This window comes from Calidris pugnax, unplaced genomic scaffold (assembly GCF_001431845.1).
Source record: "Calidris pugnax isolate Ruff unplaced genomic scaffold, ASM143184v1 scaffold44, whole genome shotgun sequence".
NCBI classification, from domain to species: domain Eukaryota; kingdom Metazoa; phylum Chordata; class Aves; order Charadriiformes; family Scolopacidae; genus Calidris; species Calidris pugnax.
The window spans coordinates 3701994-3721374 of record NW_015094506.1 but is presented as its reverse complement, the minus strand read 5'-3'; the positions used below and the strand labels follow the sequence as shown (position 1 = coordinate 3721374).

Sequence of the window (19381 nt, the reverse complement as noted above, 5' to 3'; positions counted from 1 at the left end):
CCAGTATGGGTGACTTAGACACTTCCTTCTGATCTCAGGTGAATGCCAAATTTGTCTCGTTCTTAAATATTTTTATTGCAAAATGGCAGTGACAATGGCAGTGGCAGTGTTCCATGATTTTGGGGAGGCTGTGTTGTGAGTGGTAGAGAGGTTCCTGAGTGCCGCATGATCTGTTATATCACGAGGGGTGACAGTGGCAGACTTACCCGGGTCCTGTTCGTAAAGCAGCCTGGTGAAAGGCATGTGAGAGATGCAAAGCACTGTTACAGTTATGCTCCTGAGTCCTTTCCGCTGGGTTCAATTACTGTTTGGTTCTCTTCCTTGACAGGTCTTGGCTCGTGGGCGGCTCTCTGGCAATCCCAACTGGAACCTCACACCAAAAGGAACCATGATAGTGATGACTGACGTCACTGCAGCCCCCAGACTGGGGTCAACTGCCACCACTCCAGCTGTGGCTCCCAACTTCTCCTGGATGCCAGAGGATGGCAGCCCCACAGCTGTAGAGCAGCCAATATTCCTCATGACCACGGCTGCTCAGGCCATCTCAGGTTTCTTTGTATGGACAGCTTTGCTCATCACCTGCCATCAGGTAAAACCCTGTCACTTCTCATCCTTTCCTTTTCCCCGTATGGAGGAACACACGATACCCTGGCTTATTTTTGCCAAATACAGCTGTGTGATAGTGGTTTACGGACTCTGGAGTGGTACCAGGATCTCTTCTTTGAGGCCTGATATATTATCTGTGCTGAACAAGGTGACAACTTTTGTACGAAAGCTTTTCTGCCCAGGTTCAAACTGTTTCCATAGTGTGAATGGAGAGGAAGCAGACTCTTTAAAAGTAGCAGGTGTAAAACATTTGGCCATCTCCTGAGTGTTTGCAGAAAGGTGTATTATCTCAAGCTATCCTTTCCCAGGTCTTGTAGCTGGATCTGGCCATTTTGTTATTGTGTCAGCTGTTTGTTAAATGATTGTGGTCATCTGTTATTTGACATACCTCCTTTGATCTCCTGTGCCAGTGGATTCCACAGGCTGAACTCCGCTGCGGAAAGGAGTAGCAGGAAATGTTTTATTTTAATTTTCTCCCCTCCCCTCTTTCTGGGGCAGGTGTCCTGGGGGCCAGAACAAGTCAAACCCTGCATCCTGTTCTGTAGCTCTCTTTCAAGCCGTTGTCATGCGAACTGAAAAACACAGTGGGGAAATGCAAGCCCTGTTATTTATCAACCTGTGTTTTGTACCTGTTGGTCCGTAAATTCCAGAGTGATGACTAGGATCTAGAAAACTATAGCCTATTGATGGAGTACAGGGGCTAGTGAAGTTCAAAAACGGATTAGTCACTGATGAATAAGAGTAACACCTGCAGTTTCACCAGCTTGGGTAACAATTACAAATGCCATGGATCCTCCTGTTTCAGAGCACAAATTGATTGCCTACTGAGGGTAGAAAGAAATTTTTCTTCTGCAGTATAGCATTGCACACTTAGGCATTAATGTCCTTTTCCGAAGAAACCAGTGGAGGTCAGTGCCAGAGAGACAGCGTTGATTGAAACGCGCTGTTGTCCTGTTATAAGGCAGCAGTTCCTGTGCTCTCGTAGGCGCAGGGATCGCAGGGCTCTTGTGACATCCCAAGGGCAAAGCTTAGAGTCATCTGAACTCCAGCGTCAGCTGTTCCTGAGCGGGGTGAGGTGTGTCACTGGGATTGTCACAAGGAAAAAATATCCCTAAGGTTTGTGAGTTTATTTTCAACCTGCTCTCCTCAGGAAATGAGACTTTTGTGAGCTTCTCATGGAACAGGGAGAGGAAACAGAAGTATTTTGAGCCCTTCAGTCGATTTTGACCAGATTGGGCGAAGAGGCAGTGAGAGATGCGCAACAGACAGCTGGAGAGAGTCAACATCCTCTCGCTTACAAGGGAAAGGCAAGAGCATCAAAGCATGCTTTGTAAGACCTTGGAGAATCCTCACAGCACCCCCAAATGCAGGGTGAAACTTTGGACAAATGCTTGTGCCTCTTCAGGCAGCAAAATCAGTCAGCTGTGAAGCACATATATAGTAAACTAGCTGTTATTAACCCCAGCAGTTGAGCAGCAGCTTGATGAGAGTTGCTGTACGGAGGCCTAGCCTCTGGAGAACGTGCCCTCTGCTGACTCCGTGTCTGACAGAGTGTACCTCCAACTCATGACGAAGTTCTGGCTGTGTTATTAGGCCATTTCAGGAGTAGTGTTCATCTTCAGGGTAGGCTTGTGGTCAAACCCTTTCCCAGGAGGTGGGTGATCTGTGACAAAGCATTTTAGGTGTGGGATTTAATGATGGCTAACAAACTGTGAGCGGTGGGAGTGGATAGGGTGGGGACATCACAGTCCCCTCAGCCGGTGACTTAGGGGGATTAGCATGTGTGCAGACAGTCAGACAAAATGAGTGGTGTGGCTGCACGGTTCCTTTGAGCACGGTGTATGAACTCAGTGCTTAGTTGATGGCTGACACTTCGTGGCTGTTCTGTCACCGATGTGCAGAATGGCACTTTCTGAGCAGACGGGCTGTGGCTTATCAGCTCTTGGCAGTGCTGTGAAAGGCTCTCTCAGGTTGTTTCAGGTGAAAGTCTTGAAAGCATCCAAAACTGCCAAGAGTGAGAGTGTTTACAGTGAGCATGCGCTTAAGCACGTGCTCTTTCCCTCTTCAGAGAACAGCAGCCTGCAGTGTGAATCTTAGGTACTTAAAATGGAATAGCAGCAATATATAGCAATATGGGATTGATAATTAGAAGAAGAGGTATGAACAAAATATGGGCAAGGTGGCGATGATAATAACAGTAAATTAATTCCCTATGAGAAACTAGATTAGAAATGCCTCCCATTTCCTTTTCCTCCTCCTCCCTACTCTGCAAACTAAGGGACCCTGTATCAATGCCATATGATAATAGTGATTTTTTTTTTTTTTTTTTTTTTAAATATTCATCACCTTGAGGTTACTGGAGGCAATCAAGAGATGATTTACTGAGTTTGCTTTTCCTGGTTGTCCAGTTGACTCTCCAGTTCCACTTTGTCCTCTCTGTTCTCTGTATACCACTGATCCTGGTCTTTTCCTCTCCATCCTCTCAGATCTACATGCATCTTCGCTGCTATAGCTGCCCAAACGAACAGCGCTACATCGTTCGGATCCTCTTCATTGTGCCCATTTACGCCTTTGACTCATGGCTCAGTCTCCTGTTCTTCACCAATGACCAGTACTATGTTTACTTTGGCACAGTGCGGGACTGCTATGAAGGTAAGGAAGGGTCAAACAGAAAATGGGGGAGGTGGGAAGTTCTTGCCTTGAGAGAGCTTTTGCTTCTGGTTGGGAAGATGGAGAAAGCATCACTCTCACCTACTGAGACAAAGTTTTACAGTGTGCCTCACTGGATACCATGGGTTGCTCAGTGACTAAAAGTCATAGAATCATAGGATGGTTTGGGTGCAGTGCCCCTGCCTTGGGCTGGGACATCTTTCACTATCAGGTTGTTCAAAGCCCTGTCCAACCTGACCTCCTTCACTGGCCTCTGAGCATGATGAGATGTGTTGAGCCTTCCCTCCAATGTTCTGTGGAGACAAAGTTATTATTTTCTTGGGTCCTTTGCTTCAGGGAGGTGTAGAGCCAAAAATCTGATTCTAGCTGGGTGTTTAAAGTAAAGTATTGGTTGGCTCCCAGTTCTTGGAACAGCATGCACTTAGCAGCCAGGCTCTTGCTTTGTCCTGTTTTCCTGGTGTGGATTGTTAGCAGCATATTCTTCTGGTCCCATCCTGTAGCCGTTTGTGCAGTCATGCAGGGCAGCACAGCCACCACGTGCTGGTGTTGGTGAGGTGTAAAGTGCTTTGGAGTCCTGCAGAAGACAAGGTGCCATGTTCAGGATGAATTACCAATTGCATCATTTCTGGTTATCTGCTGCGGATGATACCACTAGCGTTTTATGCGAGGGAAACGGTCACTCTCTCCAGTAAATACTGTCTAAACTACCCTCCTGATCTCATCCAAAAAGGGGCCTTTTACCCATCCAGCAGGAGAAACTGCACTCTAGCATTGTATTTTTGAGGATGGTTTGTCTCCGTACCCTCAGTAAATCATAACTTGCTGGTGCAGTTGTTCTGGCGAGATCTGCATTGCAGAGGGGTGCCCCAACCATGTGAACAAGTTAATCAGCTGAAGGGACCAGCAGGCCCTTCTTCACATACAATGACAATGCTCTGACATGCAGCAGCAGATGGAGAATGTGCGCACGTGATTCAGAAGGCATCTTTGTTTTGGCCTGGATTTTTTGTCTTGATTTTTTTTTTTTCCCCCCTCCTTCCCCACCCTGTGCTCGTGTATAGGTCTAGCAGGAAGCCTGCTGCTCTGCAAAACTCCTCTCCTAGCAACAGCCAGTGTCTTTCTCCCTCACTTGCTCAGGGAGTTTGCAAACATCTGAGTGTCTCCTCAGGAGGCAGCCCATGCTCGGGAGTTCAGCATGTTGGGCTGTGGGAAAAGACTACAGGTGAAAGTGAAAGCACCTTTGGTCAGCAGGGTCTCTCCCTCGCTTTTTCTGGGGACTGCTTTGAAACAGCTGCTGTGGTTTTTGCCTTCCCTTGCCATCCACCTTATAATTTCATTTTCGGGAAGGTACTAGGTTGCAAAATGGGGGGAGCTCTGTTAGGGAACCAGAGGAGAAGACCCCATTCGTAAATTTTGAAACCTGTCTTGGGCTGTTTATGGGCTGCATTTCATAGTGTGCGAAAAGGTGAATGTATTTTGGTGTTGCTCTTTCACATGACTCTGCTTCTGTACAAACCTGGGTGTCAGTGACACAAGTAAATTTTTTTGGAGTGTTGATGTCAAGAGCACCATCTGATGGATGTAGATCAGGAATGGGAGAATAGTTCTTTTGCTGGTACGGTGAGCTTTGATAGTTACCTAGATAGCACTCATTTCTTTTGGGGATAGACGGGCAGATATTTCCCTTCGCGCCCCCCCCCCCCCCCTTCGTGTTTTCTTTTCTCGTTATTCTCTCTGGTGAGCACTTCAGCACAAAGTGAGAGGTGATAGCAACAGATGCATGTGACAAAATTACACTCGCTATTGTATTTTAAAAGAAATGGGAACATTTACTTCATAAATAGCTGGCAGGCTTTCTCTCTCTCTCTTTCCCTCTCTCTCTCTTCCCCTCCCCCCCCCCCCCCCTTTTTTTTTTCTTGTCTTCCTCTGATGTCATCTCTTCCCTAGTGCTTGTGGAATGGGCAGCTGGTATTGTAATGACCACATCAGAGAGCAGGGGTCACTGGAGGACAATAGGAAAAGCTCAGCTTTTCTTCCTCTGGATGCTGGGAGCTGTCAGCTAAGTTGCAGGAAAATTGCAGGCAAAAGGGGTTACCACAGTTATTTAAATAAGTTTTCCATGGTGTTTTCTCTTCTAACTAATGCTTTAGCAAAATCATTGCGTGTGAACATACCTAACTTTGTTCAATAGCAGGGATTATAGATGGAATAACAATACCTCAATTACATACATAGAAGCAGGTATACCACTGGCTTTTATGTGCTGTGGCATTCTTGCCAGCTAGGCACGCCTACAAGCCATAAATGTAATGTTTTGAGAGTATGAGCGTTTTGAGGAGCGTTGAGTACATCTTTTCCAGGGCATAGTTTGGATGCTTGTAGAAGAATTAGATTTGATGTCTGCCTCTGACTTTGGAAGTTCATCCACGTGGGGAAATTGACCTCAGGTCTAATAACTGGCTGTTTGGTGAGGTCATCTTCTCAGTACTGTATATTACTAGGCTTTTGTTCTTATTTCAAAGTTCCTTGAGACTTCTGTTTCCATCCCAAGTTATTTTCTGTTTGTATTATGTCAATGCTGGAGGCCAAAACCAGGATTTGGGTGTTGGCATTCTGGGGAATGTCCAGGTACAGACTGTCATAGAAAATAACACCGAAAGGTGGATCACCTAGTCTGTCATTTTTCCCCAAGGCTTATGTGGCAAACTTGTGAGATTTTTCAGGGCAAGGACTGTACTCCGAAGTGTATGAGGGTACACCAGCGATTATAACAAGTCAAGAGAGTAGCAGACAGGGCACGCACGGGCTTACTCTCCACACAATGAAGCGTGTTTGGATCCCATGAAAAGGAAGGGTGTCTGTAGTTATGATGAGAGCCCTCCTCACAGTGTCTTCACCTCAGTTTATATGTATCAGCAAAACTGAGACTTGAAGAGAATTGAAACGGGGCAGAGTATTAGCGGTCAGTCTGAGAAGACTCTTCCTCATCTGTACCAGGTTGCTGAGGAAGGCAGAAAAGAGGTAGCCCAAGGCAAAGGCTATTCAGTACACAAGAAGTTTCAGCTTTCTGAGGAAATGAAGCACAGAGCCTGTTTTTCAAAAATTTCCACCAGACAGGAAACCAGAGTTTCACTGATTGGTAAAAGCCCTTTGTTTCTCCAACTCTTTAAGTCTGTAGTCTGGTTACCTCGGAGAGAGAAATTGTGTTCATCAGCAAAAAGGTTAAATACAGGAGATAAGGTATGGTTGATGGCTCAGAGATAAGTTTTCCAAATTATTTAGTACCAGTGTAATGTCCTGGAATAATGCACAGGAACCTTGTAAAGAACGGCATCTTACAGATGCCAAGTAAAACAGAGACTGACCACAGTTTTAAAAGGTCCTGTGACACTTTTGGCATGAGTCATGGAACTAGCCTGGGACCTTGGCCAAACTCCAGTTCAGATAGTCTTGTGAGTGCTGAGGTAGGATGATAAATCCAGTGAAAATAATCTGGAGTGCTTTGAAGGGAAAGATGCTGCATAAGCGATCCCTGCTAATGTTTGGTGTGTTGCCTGTACTCTTGGTCTGTCCACCTGTTTTGAAGTTCGTTGTCATTTTACTCTGATTGATGTCTTTCCAGCCTTTGTAATATACAACTTTCTCAGCCTCTGCTATGAGTACTTGGGAGGAGAGAGCTCCATCATGTCTGAGATCAGAGGGAAACCAATTGAGTGAGTATTTATTGCGCTCAAAGCATGACGGTTTCCTCCTTCTGTGCCCATCTACCATGCCTCTATTCTTACCCCAAAAAACTGTCAGGTGACAAATGTCTGCTGGGACTGGGCAGCATGAATGATTTACCAGTACCCTGCTTTGAGACACATCAAGCTGATCACATCCTCTTAGGCAAGCTGGACTGATTCACAACTTTTCTGGACACCTGCCTACTCTTTTTTTCTTTTCTTATTCTCTTCTCCTCCTTTAAATCTTTTCTGTCTTCAGATGGTTGCATGTGCTTCCTCTAGGATCTGTGTTTTTTCCCATGCTATCCAGTTAAAAAAAAAAAAAGATTAGAGTGTGGAATCAGAATGTTTTTAAACATGACTCTGAAAGAGGGTATTGCTGTAACTGTAATGATGGTTGGAGAAAGCACCAGTCTTACAACTTTGCTACAGAGAAGTAGATAAAGAGGGTAGGAATCTTGCACTCTAGCCTGAATCTTGCTTCTGAACCCTGTCATCTTGTGCTGGCTCTTTCAGGTCCAGCTGTGTATACGGGACTTGCTGCCTGTGGGGAAAGACCTATTCGATTGGATTCCTGAGGTTCTGCAAACAGGTATGGACTGAAGGAACTGTGCTGTCCTCTAGAAATGAATAAAGTGTGTGTGGGTGGCAATGGTGCCTTTTGCTACTGAACTTCCAAGATGAGCACCCCTCTGAGGGTTTTTATGGTATCATTTCGAGAGGCCTGTAGACTGAGAAGAGAGGGTGTTTCAAGGTTACGTGAGTGGTTTGTTTTGAATGATAATGTTTTCTACTCAACCCTGCATCGGGAAGGCCTTAGCAAAAGACCCAATTTATCTCCTGAGTCTGATGGTAGCCCTGGGAAGAAATTCTGATTTCCTCTTCCCTTTCTGGATTGCAGAGGTCCCAAGTTTAAAAAAAATGATGGCTGTGTTGTGTTGCAGACACCCCACAGTTGTGTAATAGCCTCCTGAATTCCCAGTGCTGCTGTTGTGGTTTGGAGTTGAGGAGAGGGTGGGGGTTTACATGACACAACATTTTGTAGGAGGAACCGAGTATTGCTCACCATGTGTGTCTGTCTGTGCTGAATTGGGGATGTTGAGGGGGAGGTAATGGGGGAGATCTAAACCTCGATACAGCCCTCGTCTGCTCGTCCTAGGTCAGTCACCTCTGGCTGCCATGAAGCAGCAGGTGAGTTTCAAGGCTTTACTCACTTGCTGTAATGAGCACATGAAGTTTTTCTGGAGACAGCATGAAGCAGGTCTGGTTCTTTGAAAGGGCTCAAGTCACTGTAATTCCAGTCGCTGGGTCTAGCTATCTGCCCTGGTGGGGCAGATTTTCTCCTCCATGTCATGCCCCATCTTCTGTGTTTTAGCAGTATGCAGGAACATCAGAGGTACAATGCAGCCTCATAGTAATATCCAGTGTTTATATCTGCAGTACAGTTGGCCTTTTTCAAAGGACCACATCTTTCTTTTCTCTTTTTGTCTCTGTTGCATATTCTTTCCTTATTGCTTTCCTGTTTTCTTCCTTGATACTTTTATTTACTAACCTGCTCCCAGTATGCTATTTCACCTGTTTTTCTTGGGCTTTATTTGTACACACCATGTTTGATTTGACACATTATCCATTCTTTTTGCTCCTAATGTTAACTTTTAAAATATGTCATAAGCAAACATAACACCCATCAAAGTAAATGAGTGCTGGAGAAATAATTTCCCTTGGACCTCTTGTTCCTCATGTCCCACAGCTTCTGGCAGTTATCTCCACATGGGTTGGACCTGGCTGTGTGTGGAAAGTTTTTTGACAACAGCAAAGAGTAGAAGCACTTTTATGGGGTGGAGTTCTGCCTGATTCCATAAATCCTCGGCTCGCTTGGTAACTCAAGCTTAGGTGGATATTTTGCTTTTCCTTTGCTGCTCTCTGGCAGCAATTCTTCTAGTCAGGCCTGCCCTTTGCAAACTGCTAGCTCTGCTCTGGAGGCTGTGAGGGAGGTGTCTTGCAAAGGGATGTTTAAGTACTTAGTCCTTCTTGGCTCCAGCTTAAATGTTGTCCTGATGAGAAATCTTCGGCACCAGGACTTACTTTCTAGTACTTTTAGACTTCCAGGATTGCTGAGGAAGACCTTTCAAGGCAAATTCCTGGATAGATTGGTGCAAAAGGGTTACAGAGCACGTCCCAGTGCTGATCCATGTAGTATCCACCAGTGCTGATCTGTGCAGTGTCCACCATCGTGGTGATCAGGAAAAGGAAGGTGCTGGAGGGAGCACCTTGCCCATTTTATCCCTGCTCTCAGCATCTCCCTCTTTCATCCTGAGAGAATCTGTGTGTTATAACCATTCCTTCTTTCCAACTTCACCTCCACCCCAAGCTGTTCTCCGGCAGGTGCCTGTGGTGGGTCAGTCAGTCTGCCTGTGTTGCCTGCAGCCCTCCAGCAGTTGGAGGACAGCATGTTTCCTTACAGATGTCTTGATCAAGATTCTGTGCTGGGTCTGTGTCTGGTGACCCTCACAAATCAGTCACACACCATCCATGTGCTTCCCGTATGCTGTAGCATCTTCTAGGGAAGCAGCTAAAAATAGGACGTGGTGGTTTAGATTGCGGGGAAATGGTTAAAACATCCCCAGATTGGAAGGAGGGGAAGCTCAGGGGACGGAGTTGTTTACCAATTAGCTTGACCTTTTCCAGTTCACATATTTACAGTGACTCACTAACTGGCATGTGCTGGGGTTTTTAATCTCCTTGAAGTCTTATGACCACTAACAAATTGCATCGTATCCAAAGCAATTATTCCTGTTTGGTTTACCTTCTTTCCATACACAGCCCTCCCCACATGTGTGCAGGTCAGTGCCTGCCCAGTGACATTTTTAGGGTCGTAACCCTCCACTCTCTTAAGACCTTGAAGTTCAGTGTCTCCAGAAAGATGAAGAATGGGGTGACTTTGAGAGAGGAGTTGTCCTTTCTCAGTGATTTATACTGGCAGAATGGACAGAGCTGATCCCAAGTGCCACAGAACCTTTGGGAAGATTCAGTAAAGGTCATGTGGCTGACAACAGAATAGTTCTTAACTTTTGTCTGGCAATACACATCATTATATACAAAATGCCTTAATGTACTGGCAGTTGTCAAAGTTTCCTCCTCAGAGAGCTGGGTTTCCCACCTATCCAGGGGACCTTCTTGCCTGGCTTTATGGCAATTATGGATTGGAGTTTGCTTCCCTTCCCCAGTATCCCTTTGTTAAACTTGCCGTGTCTGTATCAGTGTGGGATTTTTTGCTTTTCATGCTGTTACTGTGCACAAATGTGCTGCAACACAGCCTATGAAAAACAGCCTTGAATGAGAAGAGCTGAGCAGCTTCTAGGAGGAATCTACAGAGAGGTTTTTCTTTGCATTCTGGACAAGTAGATAGCACATATACTTTTGAATCTTCTTTATCTCCTTTTGAGTGCTGTAGTCCACAAGCACAATCGATTAGCAAGCTGTGGGGTCGAGCTCCTTGTCGGGGGTGGATTGTGTTGCCTTGTTGAGTTGTCCCATTTGACACTCCGTTGTGGTGCTGGTTTGGGAACTTGGCCTCTTGCACCTCCTGCCTCCTCATTCCCCTTCTCTCTTGTTCCTGTAGGCTACCCTGCAGTTCTGTGTGGTGAAGCCCCTCATGGCGATCAGCACAGTCATCCTTCAGGCCTTCGGCAAGTACCAGGATGGTGACTTTGAGTAAGTTTGTTTGTCTAGTGCACAAGCTTTGGCTGCCCTTTCTCTGTCCAGCTGTGCTTATGGCCCATGTGTGTGCTGGGCCATGGGAAAAGACAGGGGAAGAACACAGGCTGAATATGCACGTGAGAAAAGAGGGCAGGGAAAAAGCCTGTTGGTTTCAGGTTTTTTTTACCTCGGTTTGGGGGTGGGAATGGGAACAGGGAGGCAGGAAAGAAACGGAGTGTTGGAACTCTCCAGTGATGGTGGCAAGGGAAAAAGATCATGCTGAAATTTCAGGCATTCATATATTTTCTCTTTTCAGTGTAACCAGTGGCTACCTCTACGTGACGATCATCTACAACATCTCTGTCAGCCTGGCACTGTATGCCCTCTTCCTTTTCTACTTCGCCACGCGTGAGCTGCTCAGTCCCTATAGCCCAGTCCTCAAGTTCTTCATGGTGAAGTCTGTCATCTTCTTGTCCTTCTGGCAAGGTGAGCTGCTTTTTCCTTGCCTTGGTAGGTACAAAGGGCTCTCTGCAGGGGCTCAGACACTAGAATTGATAGAGGGGATGCTGATAAATAGCCAGAATGTTTTCCTGTGTTATTATTATATTTCTTTTGTAGCCTTTCATTGCTTTTCTCTCAGCAGGGAAACCTGCTTTGCTCATTTTAATCTTTGTTTCTATGCTCCTGAATCCTCACTATCCCTGGGCACGCGCATGTGCACATGCATATCTGCCTGGCAAAATCAGCTGTTTGGATGAAGAGTCCTTGCCATTTCTGGAACAGTCATAAAGCACAAGTTGCCCACGTTCTATCTGTGTGCTTCCGTTTTATTGATTAAAGTGGCACATCCAAAAAATGTTAATACTTTTTTTAGTGCTCTATAATAAAATTTTAATGGTATGTCTGTGATTCATGTGAAGCAGCAAGCTGGCTGAATGCAGTGTGTGCTGCCCCAGAACCGCCACCGAGCAGAGGGACATTCAGAATACACACGCATGATGCAGAGGCACATTCAGAAAGCTGAAATTCCACCTAAGCTTAGTGCTTCTTACTAATTGGCTCTAAGCGTTTCCCTCTTCAGTGCCCTACTTAGGTTTACCGAGTTGCACTTCAAAGACTAATTGAATAGGAACTTAGGTGGAATTTTGGCTGTTGTGGTATGGCCTATCCTCCCTGTCTACAGACAAACTAATAAGCTGTCTAATTTATCATTGTGAGCCATCTGGTCACACGCTTTCTGCCTTCTCTGGAATTCGTCAGCCACCTGGCTATGGACAGGGAGAAACATCTTTCTTGCAATGGTGTGTCAAAGCCACTTTATGCTTAAACGGAAGGCTCTGTTACTTCAACCTTTGCTCTTGCTAGTGGAAGTGCTGATATTACAGGAGTGCTTACAGAAATTATCTGACTGCTGCTTATCCATTTGGACTTGATTTCAAGTCTTGTAGCAGCTAGTTCCACAGATTACATGTCAGTTGAAAACAGAAGAAGGACAGTGTTTGAACATTCTTTGCTTAAACGTATTTGTCTTATTTATTCCTCCTTTCTCTGTTGAACAGGGGAGTGCAGGTGGGAGTATCTAGCCTGCTGTGTTTGGAGCTCCTGTGTTAAATGGGTTTGTGTCTAGGACATCCAGCACAGACAGCTATTTCCATTCCTTACAGTTAGCATGTGATCATGTTTTCTGCACATTTACATGAGCTTGTTGCTTTGTTTAGGGATGCTGTTGGCCATCTTGGAAAAGTGTGGTGCCATCCCCAAAATCCACTCCGCCAGCGTGTCTGTGGGTGAAGGCACAGTAGCTGCTGGGTATCAGGACTTCATCATTTGCGTGGAGATGTTCTTTGCAGCCATCGCCCTGCGCCATGCCTTCACTTACAAGGTGTATGCGGACAAGAGACTTGATGCCCAAGGTAGGAAATACGCCAGCACATATGGCTTGTCTGTTTGGTAGTGAGACTGGGTGGAGACTGGTCCCTCTGGCAGCCAACACGCTGATATGACTCCCAACCTGAATGCATGGAAAACATCACATCCCCTCCTCCATGGTGTCTGAACAGATTCATTGTGCAACGGCTCTGCAGGGCAGAAACCTTGCCTGAATTGCATTGTTCCCTTTTCAGTTCCCCAGTATGCCACCCACGACAGCTTGTTGCAGACCTGAGGGCTGCGAGAAGTTGCATCCTTTTGGTAGAGTGGGTTTGTCCTTCTTCCTGTCTCCCCGAAGGGGAACTCCATTGCTCCAGATTGTGCAACAGACTGAAGGCAGGAGGGACAGGGCCTGAAACAGGCTCTGTTTTGAATCTGGCTCAGGAAGATGAGGCTGTGCTTTGGCAATATGTTTGTCTTTGAGGAGGAGGATCTTCACGTAATGATTTTGTGAGGGCTGGGCAGCTAGAAGTCTTATTCCAGGGAAGAGGGAGATAGATGTTATCTCTGGGAAAAGGAGGGTTCTTGTGCCCAGTCTATGCAAGTACAGTGTTCTCCAAGTAAAGGGGTTCCTTCCTGCTGGGGGGGAGTCTGTGCTGAGGTGCAGGAAGACAGCAGCCCTTGGGCAGGGTACATGTAGGTGATCCCTCTATCCCAGCCCTTCCAGAGGTTTTGGAAGGACAGTGGCCGCAGCTGGGGCAGATGTGATCTGTGGGTGATGAAGGGGTAAACTGTTGGCTGGTACAGTGGGGGATGTTTCGGTGGTGGGTCTTGTTGAGTTCTTGTTATTTCCTCTTTCTCTTTCTTTCTCTGTCTCTCTCTCCTCTCCCTTTTATCTCTCCCTTGCTTTGGCCACTGGTCCCTGATGCAGCTGTTCCATCATATGGGCCATACGGTAGGTACAGCATGCTCTGTGTGTTTGTCTCTGTTGGTTTTTAACTGGGACACTGTTCTGTCCTGATTCCCAGCCTGCCTACTGCCTGCTCTGTCCCTTGTTCCCCCTTCCTTGTAGGTCTGTAATTCAACTGCCTCACACAACTGCTTTGGGCTTGTCTGGATCATAAGTTGTAAAACAGCCCCGTGAGCAGTGGTGTAACACCTGGCTTTGGAGCGTTACTGTCAGGACTGCATGAATCTCTCTCCAAAGAGCTGTACCAGCTCTCAAAGGAGCCGGTTTGCTCTCTCACCCCAGCCTCCCTTCACTCTCATAATTGCCCCAGATGATCAGTGTGCTTTGGTCATTTGGGGAGGTCACCCCCAGGACTGGCCACACTAGAAATGGGACCTAGAAGCCATGAGAAATGGCATCTCCTAGAAGGACACACAGCTTTCCTCTGTGCTCAGCATTTGGGTGGGACAAACTCCAACTGTTGCTTCCTTCACCGTACCACTGTGACACCTTACACCTGTGGAGTGGTTCTGCCTCTAGTACTGCCTGTTCCCCTCCTTTCCCTCCTTTGTGCTACTTTACACTTTCATGATCTCTGTCCTGTGGGCACTTCCATACTGCCTATCAGTCTAATTTCCAGTGAGTGGGAATGGCAAATGCCATTTCTCCTATATTTTTACAATTTCCTTAGTTTTTGTTTTCTGAAACCCTTTTCCAGGAGCACCTCCCTTACCTATCTCTGTTGCACATCCAAGCCAGCATAGGTAGTGTCTAGTGGAGGTTGTTGCTGTGGGTATGTCCCGTTCTCATGGCACGTCCACCATTTGGTGCTGAGGTGGATTCACTTGGCTGGCAGAAGCTGGATTTAGGAGCACTGCTGGTAAAACTTCATAGAATCATAGAATGGTTCAGGTTGGAAGGGACCTTAAAGATAGTCTAGTTCCAAACCCCCTGCCATGGGCAGGGACACCTCCCACTAGACCACGTTGCTCAAAGCCACATCCAATCTGGCCTTGAAAACTTCGAGGGATGGGGCATCCACAACTTCTCTGGGCAATTCAACACCATTTGTGTGGCATTTCCTCAGCAGCTGCTTAAGGAAGTCTGTAAAGTGAATTCTGCAGGATCTAGAAGTGCATGTTCCCTGTTCTTCTTACCTTTCATGACAAGAGGTGTGGGGGAAGGCAGCAGTATTCCTCACTTGTCCCTCCCTATCTTACCCCAACAGGTCGCTGTGCTCCCATGAAGAGCATCTCCAGCAGCCTCAAGGAGACAATGAACCCCCATGACATTGTCCAAGATGCGATCCACAACTTCTCCCCAGCCTACCAGCAGTACACCCAGCAGTCAACGCTGGAGCATGGGCCACCCTGGCGCAACGGCAGTCATGTTATCTCACGCTCCCACAGCTGCTCGGGTGCCCGCGACAACGAGAAGACCCTCTTGCTGAGCTCTGACGATGAATTCTAGGATGGGGAAACTGCCAGCCCAGGCTGTCATTTTCCTTCTTTTGTTGTTTTTAATTTTTTTTTTAATTTATTGAAGCAGAAACACCCAAGTCATATCACTTCCTAGAGAGTGCAGATTGCAGAAGTGGGCACTTCCCATTAGCTTTTGTGGGTATGGACACGATGAGCAGTGCGGAGGTGGGGGAATGGCCAGGACTCCATTCTCGAGCCCATTCCTTACAGCAGCAATCGACTGGAATCAATTGAAGCAAAGCTCCAGGGTTTGGGGCTCTGGCCTCCCACATCTGCCCAGCTTGGTGTGGAGTGTGACTGGCCAGCACCTGGAGTTGTGGCCAAAAAATGTTTTTGCTTTTTTTCCAGCTGAACAACCCAACTGCTTTGTATTCCTCTTCCTGAATGGTTGATGTAGGCACAGTTGTTTTTTTTTTTCCCTGGCTCCCTGGTACTAACATCTTGGTGATCCTTGGGAAATAGGATTAGGATGCAGCGATAAGCATTCCTGAGGACCAGACCAGAGATTGGTCTCTCTTATAGCCATTGCCTCGAATGCTTAGTAACGAACATCTGCCCCACCTCCGAAGCACCTGGTTGTGCAGTCCTGTAGTAGTGGAGTGAGTGAGGGGGGAAAAGGATGGGACTTTCTTCTGTTCCTCCACTCCCTGCATCCCCCCCTGCTCCTCGTCGAAGCCTGATGGGTTGTTGAAGCTCAGCAGGGATGGAATTACTGTCTTACAAGGGCAGGGTTTTCTGATCACCAGGTGTCCAAGCTTTTCCATCTCCCCTGTGTTCCTGTGGCAAGAAGCCTCCCTGGAGCATGTGTCTCCTCATAACAAGACCCAGGACTGGCCGTGATGGGTGGTGGAAGTTTGTAGAGCTCTGGCCATTTCGACCCTCTTTGGGAAAGGATGATGTGTAAACACTAAAACTTTTTTTCTTATTATTTTCTGTCCCCCACCAACGTAGCTGCCCTTCTTAAAGGTGTGGGTTGCACCAGGTCTCTGCCAGAGCAGGTCCTGATCTCTCACAGGTGGCTGTCCCCCATGCTTGTCATCACTGACTTCCCCTGCGAGCTGCACAAGTTTTGCCCTTAGGCTGGAGTATTCAGGAAGAGATGTTGCACACTCCTCCTTTGCTTTTTATCTCCGTAGCTGTTCTGGGCCAAACTGGAGCAGACTTGAAACCTGACAAGACCTGGCTGGTTAAAATTGTCCCTCTTAGTTTCTCAAGCAGCAGTTCCTGCTGCTGCACATTTTGCAGACCCTGCAGCCACTGCAATGCTGTCGGGAGTGGAGCCAGCATCTATGGGAGTGGGAAAAGAAGCTTCCCCTTACTTCTTTTGGGTTTTGGACTGGTATTTAGTGGAGCCAAAATAAAATTGATCCCTCTGTAGATCTATCCAGGGACCAGAAAATGCCTCTTGCTTAAAATTGTCTGGGGAAGGAAGGGGGAAAACACTCAACAGTCACAGATCGGATGCCCCGACCACCAAGCGGGAAGCAAAACAGAGAGGTTGGAGCAAGCTTTTGTGGTGTTCTTGGCCGTAGTTTCTCTGTTTCTCTCCTGCTTGATGCCTGCCCTGCCATCAGCAGACCTGCGCCTTTCCAGACTGCCCCTCGTTGCTCTGCTGGGAGAACTGGGATCTGCTTTATTGCCTGGAGTTTACCTTTCCTCTTGTGTCCGAATCCATGCGCTTGCTTATTCACTTTCTCGGAGGTGACCGTCAGCAAAGAGCGCCTCGTTTCCTCAGCGCCCCTCCCAGGAGTGGGTGGTCAGGAGCTGGGGGGAAAGAGCTTGAAGAGAGGCAGGTTTGCTCCCTGCTGTGAGGACAAGATAGTCCAAGGCTTAAGGACAGCGTCTCCTTCCATACTAGTGTGTCTGGGGGGATGGTGAAGCAGGTGGGAGCAACGGTGCCAACTCTTGAGGGAGCTGGAAGCAGGGTCAGTGGATCCAGCAGCTTCCCAGCTGCTGGATTTCCCCATTTGCACCCATCTGGTGATGCCATGGGGTTGGTTACTGCTTTTCCTAAATTTGTCGCTGCTGTAGTGGACATGCAAATGCTCTCTGCCGGGCTTTGTGTGGGCTTGGTGTAAAACTCCTCTTCCTCATGCTGTAAGCCTCTTGGAAAGCAGGGCTGAAGATGGAATGTGCTTTCCTTCCATCTTCCATGGCTTTAGCGTGAGGTATTTGTTAAACTTCCCTTCTCCCTTAGGAAAGTGGAGCGTGGGACATGATTCCTTCCTCCCCTTTCCTTGCATTTGCAGGCCTTGATGATGTCCCAGCGTCACTTAATAGGTGACTGTCCCCAATCTTTGTTGCGTTGGGTGGCTGAGATCTGAAATCTTTGGGCTTGCCTGTGGAGCTTGAAGATGATCCAGGCTTGGGGGAAGCTTTTTTTTTTAAATTATTTTTAAATGTATGCTGCATATATATATGCTGCGCAGAGGATTCTGGATATTCTCAAAGCTTCCTGTAGTGGTTTGAAGTATAACCCTTTTGCACTAGCTGCCTTTGGAAAAGCCTGATGAAGAACTAGCGCCCAAACAACAGCCAGCTGCCGTGCGTTTTAATTTTATATATATAAATATATATATATATTTTTTAACACCACACAAAATCATCTCTTGAGCTTTCTGCTCTCCCTCACAACAGGTAAGTGCCAGAGCAAGGACTGGCTCTGTAGCTGCTCTGGCTTGGAGGAACAAATAGAAGACCCAGAACTTGAGACCAAGGAGGCCAAGGCATCCATGGTCTTGCAGGTCTGCTCGTGGTAGCCCAGGGCCCCAACAAACATGTTGGTTCCAGAAGTAGGCCCTTGGAGCTGCTCTCCCTCACCTGCTTCCCTTCTTCTTCCTTCCTTCCTTTTGGTTTACCATGTAACATACCCATGGGATTTGTTTATTATTTTTCCATATAGAGTAGTTCTTTGTATATAAACGACTGAAAAAAAAAAATGTATGATAAATAAGAGAGTCACCTAGTTTTGTACCTATTGTGTTTAACTGATGTGAGCTCAGCGACAAGCCGCTCTCTCTATTTTGGTCTTTGTGATGTTATACTCTGCAGAAATAAGCAAATATGATGACAAATAAAAATATAGAGATAATATAGATTGTACTTCAGCTGCCTCTGCGTGGTGCTGTCTGGGTGATTTCTCTGAACTGATTTTGAGCCTTTGCTGGTGGCAGGGGCTGAGGCTTAGTAAGTCAGTGTGTCTTGTCCTCCTCCAGAGGATGGCTTCATACTGTCCATGTATGCAGGAGCTGAGGGAGAAGCACCTCTGAGGATGAGACATCACTGATGGCCCAGGGCAAGGAGCAAAACCCATTTGCCAAAAACCTGGAGTAGAGGTGAGATCTGATCTTGGGTGCTTGATGCGAAACACCTGTGGGAGGAGGGGGAGGCTACATTCTCTGACATGAGCCCCAGCAAACATCAGCTCTGGGCTTTTCTTCCATGAGTAGTGGTGGGGCTGGGGCAGTTTGCAGTAGCAAGAGAGAAGGGAGAATGTAAACCCCAGGTAGAACCACCCTGCGAGTGGTGCAAGCTGGTGGAAGGCTGGGACATCAGGGGAACACACCCTCATTGCTTCCACCTCTGCTCTGAGGAAGGGTGGCTTTTCCCCAGAGGGAGGAGGTTGGGCTTCACCTCTGGGTAAGGTGCCTGCCACGCTTCCTTCCCCTTCTCCTGCCACCCACGGACGTGAGCTCCCTGCTTCCCTCCTCGCTGCACCCGGGTCAGGTGCTGAGGTCACTCCACGGGGAAGTTTTTGGGTAGAGCTGCCCTGATTGCACCTGCCTCTCCTCCTGCACCAGGTCCCGAGGCAGCACAGAGGGAATTTTTCTGTGGAAAAGCATCATCTTTCCTAGGAAAAGCTGATTTCAGCACAGCTGAACTGCTCATAAAAGCAAGCACTTTGTGGGAGGGTGATGTTCAGCATTAAACTTGTTTACTGACCCCTTTTCTTTCAGAGACTATAAATCTGTGTTTCTCCTAAGAAGTCATGAGCTGTCTGTCCCCTTCCCAGTCTTTTTTGGGGGGGTCACGTTCTCTAATGTGTCCTGCAGCAAAGCTAGAGGGAGCTAGAAAACCTGTCTCGCCGAGACACAGCCCTGTCCTGACATTCAAGAATGACCAAACACACTCTCGCTGTGGAAAAAAAAAAAAAAAGAACTTGCTTTATTTGTAAAGTCTACAAAATACAGAGGAGTCGGGTAGGACACATACTGTAAGTCAGAAAATAAATATTTTTTTTTTTGCTCTATATAAGATAAAATGTGATTTGCATATATAAAATATAAAGTACGGCTCTGTACCAACATCCTGGCTGTGCCGAGAGGCGGAATGGCAAAGAGGACGTGAAAATAACTTATGTTCGTGCAATAAATAAACCCAAG

At 47.0% G+C, this 19381-nt stretch overlaps 1 protein-coding gene across 2 annotated transcripts; it reads left to right on the top strand.

Moving 5' to 3' along the window:
• The first annotated feature begins 304 nt into the window (after nucleotides 1-304).
• TMEM184B (transmembrane protein 184B) lies at nucleotides 305-18101 on the top strand. 2 transcript variants are annotated; one of them, XM_014963926.1, is made up of 9 exons: nucleotides 305-589; nucleotides 3093-3258; nucleotides 6899-6989; nucleotides 7518-7593; nucleotides 10624-10715; nucleotides 11017-11186; nucleotides 12419-12613; nucleotides 13501-13524; nucleotides 14747-18101. In XM_014963926.1, exons 1-9 carry the CDS (start codon nucleotides 389-391, stop codon nucleotides 14986-14988), a joined length of 1257 nt encoding a protein of 418 aa, XP_014819412.1. In that variant the 5' UTR covers nucleotides 305-388; the 3' UTR covers nucleotides 14989-18101. The 2 variants fall into 2 exon arrangements, with proteins under 2 accessions (XP_014819412.1, XP_014819413.1); XM_014963927.1 differs by lacking the exon at nucleotides 13501-13524 and having other exon boundaries at nucleotides 333-589.
• The last annotated feature ends 1280 nt before the right edge of the window (nucleotides 18102-19381 follow it).